Below are 9,891 nucleotides of genomic sequence, written 5' to 3' on the forward strand. Positions count from 1 at the left end.
GGGGGGGTGACACACTGGTGGGAGGGTCTGGGGATCCTCCCCCAGAAATTTTGAATAAAGTAGAGGCCATTTCCTACATTCTGGTGTATTTTAACAGGTTTTAAAACATCTATGTTTACCTACATAAGTAAACACTTGATTCAATAACTATTTTAGAGAGCAACAAGAAGTAGCCTGACCAACAGCTCTCCTTGTGTGAATAGAGCACGCTTTGCATTTTTCACGAAATCCCTCTGACTGCAAAACGTTCATAATGTAAAACCCCAACAATGTTGTCAGAGGACAAAGAGGTACAGTTCCTGCAGGTAAGGGGAGTTTCACTTCGGGACAAGTTGAGGTTGCTGATTGGTCAGTTGCTGACAAGCCTGTTGGATTGATGGACAGGTGGTGTTGAGGATCTGACTCGTGCAAAAAAAAAATCATAGATTTTACTGGTACATTTAAGAGTGTCATAATTTATTCCATATTTATTACAAATTTATTTAATATTTTTGTGAATCTATGGTTTGAGAACTGAGTTTCTTTACAAAATCGTAATGATGGTTTCTTACTTTTTCAGCAGTGCTGAGTTAAAATTTAGGAGTGCGTGAGCACCCCCAAAAAGAGGCTAAAATCGTAACTGCCCCCAAATAAATTAATCTAGAAAGGCTGACAAAGCAGCATGAACTTGCAGGAGCAACACACTGAGCTAAAAAAAAAAAATCACAGAGAACCAGACTAGGCAAAAAGCCTCGTAATGCCAGACAGAAGGTGTACAGAATTTAAAGACGAGGGCCGATGAACACCTGGACTAATGTCGAACAAGAATAACTGAGTGTGGGCGTTTAAAGTAGATGAAAAGAAGAAAATGACTCAGAGAGAAGTAGTAAGTGGCTCAGAGGAACACATGGCATCAAAAACTAAACACAAAGGAGATGTTTTGTTCACCTGCATGAAGGTGTTAATTAGAGAGGAGGACAACAGACTATCAGGCTTGATGCTCCGCTGCAGGTTTGAGAAAGCTGGAATCTGAGACCTTCTCCTCTGTTCAAAGTTGTTTTTTTCACGTTTAACTTCCTTTACCCCCTACCAAACCAGCTAGCCTTCTATGTCCAAAGGTCAACATTATGGTCCTCAAAAGCATGTATGTTATCCTTGAGATGTAAGTGTATGGCTGGCTTTTCTGTGTTGAGCCAAGCATCTGCGGAGAGGCTGTTGAGTTTCTCCAATATAGAGGTCTGAACATTTCTTGTTGCACAGAACTGCAGACACCACCCCGCTCAGTTTGGGAAAGGAGGTTTTGTCATTAGAATAGACCAGCCCACAACAGCGTTAGTACTTATTTTTTTCTACCAGACAACAGGGTGCTGGAGAGCCCTCATGCCCTGAATGGATGCACGCAACTGGGCTTGTCATGTATTCCTGGGGGCAGTGGAAGATGATGTGCCTATCTGTTCTGTCCGTGGAGGACTTAGAAGATGTGTAGATTATTGTATTTATGATAACAGGGTTTCTGCTTTTTGAAATTGGAGGATACCTAAGATATCGACAAATTAGGAAGACATCGGCAGCAGTTTTGGCCGTGGTAAAGCTGCCAGCCTTATGTGAAGGATTAATTTATGCCTTGAGCTCTCAGACTCGAATTCTTAACAAGCTCAACTGCATGCTGGACATGATTTCTGAGAAACATAGGCCACTTGCAGCTCCTGGAACACGCCGGCATGATGGATTCGACCTTGGAGAAAGCTAACGATCATGGACCGGGCAGAATGTCCACAAATCCGTCTGTTTGGATTCATCATTGAGTGTACCAGCAGAACTTGAAGGCAGACAGAAATCCGAGTTTGCCTGCCCAAAACAATTGTTGTTTACCTGAATTTGGCCTCCCCGCTGGCCTTGGACAGTCCAACTTATCTCAAATTGCTCCTGGAGGATGCTTAAACTAGAAGATCTAAGCCCCCCCCCCCCCCCCCCCCCTGCGACCTAACTGTATAAATCTAATAATAATAAGTCTAATAATAATAATAATAATAATAATAATAATAATAATAATAATATGCCTCCAACAAAGTTAAGTCAGGTCCTCTGGATGGTTTCTTTGTGTTGAAACGTTTCATCTTTCATCCAAATCACTTCATCAGTCCGCGGAGCCAAAACAAACTCAATCCCATAAGTGGCTTACTCATATAGTGGGCCAACCAGTTTGATGGTGATAAGATGGTTTCTGGAGTCTGCCCTCTCCCCCATCAACTCCTCCCAAGCTGCCATGGCCAAATTGCTTCAAAACCAGAAACCATGTTATCACCATAAAACTGGTTGGCCATAAAACACATGTGAGTGAGCTACTTATGGGACTGAGTTTGTTGTGGCTCGTCAGACTGATGAAGTCTTTTGGATGAAAGACGAAACATCTCAACAAAAAAAGAAACTGTCCAGAGGACCTGACTGAACTTTGTTGGATTTTTTTACCTGGATTTTTGTGCATGAGCCATGATATAATATGTCCTACATTAGATTTCAGAATCTTGAAGCCAAAACTGTTCAGTGTACATGAAAGGAAAAAAAAAAAAATCCAAATTGTTTTCTTCTCTTGTTGTTCTATATTTAATGTGTCTGTACCGCTCAGTTTGACCGTGTAAACTGTTGAGACGTTCTGAGTCCTGTTTTTCCTCCCAGAGCTCACACTGTTTGTTTCGTTTACAGAAAACTGGATGCGTTCATTTATGATGCTGCAGTCTTGAATTATATGGCGGGCAGAGATGATGGCTGCAAGTTGGTGACGATCGGTAGTGGCTACATCTTTGCCACCACAGGTTATGGAATTGCTCTACAGAAAGGCTCCTACTGGAAACGTTTAGTTGACCTGGCCATACTCAGCATCATAGGAGACGGTAAGTCATTTAGCATCAACATTTTAAGTTTTAAAGCTATTGCAGGTTTTTAATGTCAACACTTTTACAGTTTATTTATTTATTTATTTATTTATTTTTGGTTTCCCCTACAACAACCCTCCCTTTTCTCCCCCCATTCCTCTTTTAGAAAGCTATCAGGAGCTAGTCTTAACACTCCATTTCATCATCATTACTCTGAGTGTGTGTTTCTGTGTGTGTCTGTGTGCGTGTGTCCACCATGTCCTGTTATGTTTACTCCTCCAGATTGTTCTGAATAATAAGCTGTGAGATGGAGCGAATGGAGGCAAATAAGAGAATCAGCCAGCCCAAAATCAAACCGCTGAAACAACTAAAGTGATTTGCTTCACTTACAACTTTTTTATTTAGGCCAAAACACCTTCCAGGCAAATCATATGCAATCACCACAATAACAATTATATCAATCTTTCCTCATCACTTAAAAAAAAAAGACCTTTTCCCCGCTCTACCACCTGTTTACTTTCTATTACTACTTACATTGTAAGTAGTGGGCAAAAAGTAAATTAAATATATTTAATGTCAGTTGGTTTAATAAATAAAAACAAAATACACAGTAATAAAAATTGGGCAATTATAAAACAACTCCAATTGGAGGAAGGTGCATATTCACTTTCTTTGTGTTATGTATTTTTAATTTGCTCAATATTCAAAGTTTTGCATGAATTTTGTTTGCCTGCTTTGTTGTCCCATCCATCCATTTTCTTTACCCGCTTATTCCATTCTGGGTCACGGGGGTCGCCGGTGCCCATGTCTAGCAATCACTGTGTGAGAGGCGGGGTACACCCTGGACAGGTCGCAAGTCCATCACAGGGACACATAGAGACAAACGAGACAAACAACCATTCACTCTCTCACTCACACCTAGGGACAATTTAGAGTTACCAATCAGCCTAACATGCATGTTTTTGGTCTTTGGGGGGAAACCGGAGCACCCGGAGAAAACCCACGCATGCACGGAGAGAACATGCAAACTCCACCCTGAAAGGCCCCTGGACCGGGGTTTGAACCAAGAACCTGCTCGCTGAGAGGCTGCAGCTCTACCAATTGTGCCACCGTGCTGCCCCCTGCTTTGTTGTGTACTTTTTTTTTTCTTTTTTTTTTAAAGCTGAATTCTTTGCAGTAAATGTCTGTAACATAATACTTTTGTTATTTTAAGTGACTTAAAACAATTTTTTTAATTAACCTAATATAGAAATGACAGTAATATGTCTGAGAGACTTTCTGCAACAATTTGCTGCATCAGTTCTTATCTTTCCTCACTTTCATTTTTTCTTTCCTCCTAATGCAATGGTACCCAACTCTGGTCCTTGAGGAACACCATCCTGAATGTTTTAGTTATTTCCCAGCTCCAACACACCTAATTCACTGATTTAATTACTTCATCAAGTTTTGCACAATCCTGTGAATCGCCCATTTATTAAAATCAGGTGTGTCGGAGCAGAGAAACAATTAAAACATGCAGGATGCTGTTCCTCAAGGACCAGGGTTGGGAACTCCTGTCCTAATGGAACCTCTTTTTTTTCATTAATCAGTTTCTGTTCCTTTGTTCCTCGCACCCTTTCTCATGCTGTCATTTACAAGTGTATTTCCTTTGTCTGTTTGCTTCCAACAGGTGAGATGGAGGAGCTGGAGGCACAGTGGCTAACTGGGATCTGCCACAATGAAAAGAACGAGGTGATGTCCAGTCAGCTGGACGTGGACAACATGGCGGGTGTCTTCTATATGCTGGCTACAGCCATGGGCCTCTCTATCCTCACCTTCATCTCTGAGCATCTTTTCTACTGGAGGCTGAGATACTGCTTCACAGGGGTCTGCTCTGGAAGGCCTGGCATGCTCTTCACTATCAGCAGGGTGAGGAGAAGGAAACATAACCCTTTTCTTCTGCAGGAGCCGTTTTCAGGAATTCAACCTGTGTTTGACAACCTTGAGTTGTTCTAGATTTGGTGTGCAGGGGGGCTGCTTTCACCAGTTTGAATGTGCTGCACTCAAAGCTATTTCCTTATCAAAACACCATCACCTAAAGTGCAGCAACTCTGCTTTACAGCATTGACTCAGGCTGTGAGGCACTGAAGCCTGGTGCAACACCAATATCAGGACAGGGGAAGGAAATGTTGGGCAAAAAATATTGACGTTAGACAGAACAGCTGATCTACAGACTACTGTGTAAAATTAAATGAGTATTGGTTTTGCTCATGGTTTAAAATCGGATGCAAGAAAACAACAAAACTACTTTAATGCAACCAATACAGCTTTTTATTTTTCTTCTTTTGAATCATTTGCTTTATCTTATAAAGGGCTAGCTTGTTGTTTAAGCATTTACAATGTGTGCAAATTGGCTGAAAACCTACATTTACAGGAAAACCTACAACCAGAACAATTCAGAAACATTCAGACGATTAAACCTCTGGAAGCAGAACTACAGTCTCATCCTCAAAAACCCAACTGTGTAGCAGTTTTCTACACAGAAATCTTATTTACTGTAGTTTTCTGTCATTTATAAGTGCACCACATTAACAGAGTTGTGAGAAAATTCATGTTGAATATGAAACTTTTTATGCTTTGCACTGTTTTGGTTGAAATCAACAGCTGCGTGAGCACTTAACTCCCCTCTGGACCTTAAAAAACACTTTGTACCTGTTTGGAGCATTTAGGAGGCGGAGCCAACACAAATAATTGTTTCTGAACACAGTTAACTTTTACAGCCTGATGAAAAATACAGTTCTATCACTGATCCAGAACTGAAACGTTACATGGGGTTATTTATTTTTCTTTATATACTTTTGTATGAATGTTTATTGTTGTGTGTACCTCATCTGTGGTTTATGATTAAAATATCTCTTGTAAAAAAGTCTCCTCGTGACTCAGTGAGACTAATCTGCATAAATAAAGTTCAAGTCAAGTTTGTCATTCACATCTCATGTGGCACATGAGGTGGAATGAAATTATGTACTCAAGGTCTCAGTTACCCCCAATAATAGCAAAAATATAAAGTGTAAAAAGAAACGGGAAATAAGGATCTAAGATATCCATTAAGATAAACACTATTAATGTAAAACAATACAGTGTATCAACAGCAGCCCGAACATGAGTCTGTGGTGAGCAGATAGGTATGAATGATTACATCACCATGAGATAAAGGTAAATAAAGGTTGAATGAAAAATGTTTTTGTTATGTACACATAAGCAGGAATTTGTGACTCTTAAGTTGGAAACAGACGCAGTTATCACTATCAAGATACAGAATGACTGTTTGGATGTTTATCAGTGCACTAAAAGAGCAAAGAGGAGGACAGATTTGATCTAGAGTCCAGATGAGGCAGACAAAACATGCTGCTGTACATATGAACTGAAGGATAAACAAATCAAACTGCTAAAAGAATGATAAAATAAAACACACAAAGTGGGTTTGTCCCTGCCTCAAAGTAATATGTACACACGTTCCCAAGTAGGTCTGGTAAAGGTAAGAAATGGTTGCACACATGCAAGTAGGGCGAGTTGAGTTAACCACAGACGGACAGATCCGCACACACAAACTTTAATGTACACACAAAGTACAAATGGGCACACCAAGACAGGCCACATTTTTCATTATTCATATGTGATGCCTCTGTTTTAAGCAGAGCTTTTATTCCAGTCAAGCAGCGTTTCACACATTAAGTGTCGTACAAAAGGAAAGGGTGATGGGTTGAGGAAAGTGTACGGGTTGTGATGGGATAAGTATGTGTGTCTCTGTGTCTCTTGGCGTGCCCATGCTGTTAGAGCAGTGATGCTGGAGGTTAAGTGGCTGTAGGAAGAACAACTCCTTTCACTCAAAGGACCCCCCCTCCAGTGACATCATCCCTTAGATTTAATTTACCAGGCACCTCTGAGGCAGTTCTTTTAAAAAGTGGTGATTACCTCCTCTAGTCACTTTACAAAACAAAATGAGGTTAGGGTTTGCAGAAAATGCACTCAAGAGATGATGTAGCGGGCTCTTATTATTCTTTGTAAGGAAATTAGTCTTGTGCATGTCTGAATTTTTTTATGGTCAAAGCCACTGGTTGGTGAATTACCTTTACTTTTCTATTACCTTTTCATATCCTTCTGCCCCTCATTTCCTCACCTTCTCTTTTCCATTTAATTTTCTCTCTTCTTCCCCTCTCAGGGTATATGGAGCTGTATTCATGGTGTTCATATAGATATGAAGAAGAAGACGCCTGAGCTGGACTTCAGTCCTCAAGCCAACATGCTGCACTTGCTTAAGTCTGCCAAATCAATCGCTATGTCTTCTCCCAAACGCAACACTGTTCTCCTGCAACCTAGCATCCTAGACATGATGACAGGAAAAGGTAATGTAAGACATTTATAGATGGTGCAAAACACTTCTTATATTTAAACAGAGCTTGGATAAAATGTTGGATCTTCTAACATTCCATGTCAGATAATTATGGCATTAGTTTGCGCATGCGCAGCAAAGGTGGGACTGTATGTTGTGTGTCCAGACTGTAATCAGATTGACTGATGTGCACATGCTACATGCTAAAACAACTGATAGTCTATCAGCTAACTGGACAAGCAGCCTTCCAAATATCCATCTATTGTATCTGTTGTCTGAGAAGCGTGTCATCTTGTCTCCTAGGTAACTCACTCCATAGTCTGCCTCAGAAGGGTCCTGGTCTCTATAGCAACGCTGCAGGTCCACAGGGTTTCCTGTCATTGTCCGGGAGACATAAAAACCACCTTAATAATGCTGCACCATTTCCCGGGCAACAAAAAGGCCCTGCTCACCAGACCAGCCCCAACAAACCTCAGCTGTCAATCACCAACGACAACGGCAAGAACCGCCTGCCAGGTCCAGCCATCACTGCATCAAAACCCCGAGCCTTGTGGAAGAAAAGCGTAGAGACACTGAAAACTCAGCCAAGTGTTGTATCTCCAGGCCCAAGCCCCACCCCTGCTTCAGGGGGCAGCGGACCTCCAACGATGAAAAGCCAGCGCTACCTGCCTGAAGAACCACAGCACTCTGACATGTCTGAGTGTTCCAGTCGGCCGCCATCGCACAAAGATTCTGACTCCATGGCAGTGAGGGGTGGGTTTAAACCAATTAATCAGCTGAGGAAGAGGGGTGGAGGTGGAGGAGGAGGGGGTGGCGGAGGAGCTAAGATTTACTCCATTGACTCTGACCAGGCCAGCCTCCAGTCGATCCCTCCCTACCAGAGAGACAGCCAGGGGGGAGGAGATGACCGCAGTTACCCCCCTGACCTCTTTCCACCTGAAAGCACTTACTCACATTCACACCAGTCGGACGCACCGATCATGCAGCTGAGCGCCAGCCTTTTGCACCACAGCCACAGTGCCGAGGCTGACCTGCATTCCCTGAAAGATAAGAAATACAGCACCTACACACACAGCAGGTAGGGTTTCCCAAACAAAACAAAACACTAAAATTGACTCACTTGTATCAAATGACTTTTTTTGTATGATCAGTGTTCTTTTTTTAATTCAGTGCGAAGGACAAATCTGGAGGTTCGTTTGAAGCTCCAACTGGAGGTTCGGGGACACAAGGGGCCAGGCCCGGCCACTGTCGCACCTGCCTGACCAAGCTCAGTGGTTACTCTGGCCTCTACACCGTTCGCTCACCACAAACTCGCTGTGATGCCTGCGCCCACCTGGGGAACCTATACGACATCAGCGAAGACCACCTGCACTCACACTACTCCCACACTCACCCACACAGCGGAGACATGTTTACTCACTACCATCCGCAGAGCGAGCTGGGCCTGGTGGGCGAAGGGGACGGACTTGTCAGCCACTTCGAGCCCACCCCCTCCTCGCCGTCTCCCATCCCCACCTCCTCATCCGCCCAGCACCTCCAGCTGAGTCGTCAGGCCTCCTACGAGAACGTGCTTCCAGATGGCATTCCGGAGCGGCAGTTGCAGCCTCACACCCACATGAGAGGACTGAGTTTGCCTGACAGGGATAGGGACAGGGAGCTGACCCTGGATGATGGAGCTTATGCTAATGTTCTCACTATGCGCTCTGATCGTCCATACAGCAGCCGCAGCCCCCCCTCGCCATCCCCCTCCCACCACCACAGTCTTGATATCCCTATGCCTCTGCCCCGGCGCTCAAAGAGCCTCTTGCCTGATCGTCCATCACACAACCCTTTCCTGCAGTCAGCCCCTGGCACGGTACAACGAGACCCCACCTCCCAGGCTGCCACGCGCCTACCGCAAAGAAGCTCAACTCATGAGATCTACAAGCAGAGAATGCCCATGACACTCACACTTGGTAACCATGGCAGCCATCACATCAACCAGCACGGCAGCCATATTGACCAACAGGTGTTCTACCCTCAACAGGAGCCTCCAGTGATGGCCTACATGGTCCCACCTGCTGCTTCTCAGCCAATGAGCTATGTGACAGCACCTCGAGCCTCGAGCGCAGGTGGTAACCGACCCCGGCTGTATCGCCGCATGCCCAGCATTGAGTCTGATGTCTGAGAGACACAAATAGCACGTTCAATCTCACAGAGACACGCTAACACGCAAGCATGCAAGAAAAGGTATGTGTGACCGGACCAGGCAGTCTCTGAATTTAAGCACATCTTGAAAACACACAGAAAGGTCAGCACTGGACTATAAAAGTAAACAGTGATGCCGAGTAATAAAATCATTGTTTCTTTATTAAACCCTCAATAAGGAAGCAAAGGGGGCCACGGGGACACCTGGAGGCACAGTTTGAGATGAGAATTGTGTGAGAGTGTCAATGTGTGCACTAGCCCCAAGCTGTGGGCAACGGGGCACAAACAGGCAACGCATCTGACAAGACAGATGGGAGTCCTGGTGGAATGAGAAGGACACTGTACTAGCAGTCTAACAACAGTGGGATGTAATGCAAGACACGGCAGCGTTTGGAAGACGAGCCAACCTGTCCCGCCCTCGCATCAACTTCTTGGAGATAAAGGGGTCACAGAAAACCCCTTTCTTTCTGAGATCTCTCA

General features: G+C 43.8%; 1 protein-coding gene across 1 annotated transcript in view; it reads left to right on the plus strand.

The window, feature by feature from the left end:
* The window catches only part of grin2ab (glutamate receptor, ionotropic, N-methyl D-aspartate 2A, b), a 219,077-nt gene extending 209,450 nt beyond the window's left edge, over positions 1 to 9,627 (plus strand). Inside the window, exons 15-19 of the mRNA XM_037689831.1 lie at positions 2,683 to 2,870; positions 4,522 to 4,760; positions 7,054 to 7,237; positions 7,528 to 8,302; positions 8,395 to 9,627. Of these exons, the coding sequence (XP_037545759.1) occupies positions 2,683 to 2,870; positions 4,522 to 4,760; positions 7,054 to 7,237; positions 7,528 to 8,302; positions 8,395 to 9,391 (2,383 nt within the window). The 3' untranslated portion in view covers positions 9,392 to 9,627. The remainder of the gene's footprint in view (positions 1 to 2,682; positions 2,871 to 4,521; positions 4,761 to 7,053; positions 7,238 to 7,527; positions 8,303 to 8,394) is intronic.
* The last annotated feature ends 264 nt before the right edge of the window (positions 9,628 to 9,891 follow it).

The sequence above is a fragment of the Nematolebias whitei genome, chromosome 16 (assembly GCF_014905685.2).
Source record: "Nematolebias whitei isolate Nwh7 chromosome 16, NemWhi1, whole genome shotgun sequence".
NCBI classification, from domain to species: Eukaryota; Metazoa; Chordata; class Actinopteri; order Cyprinodontiformes; family Rivulidae; genus Nematolebias; species Nematolebias whitei.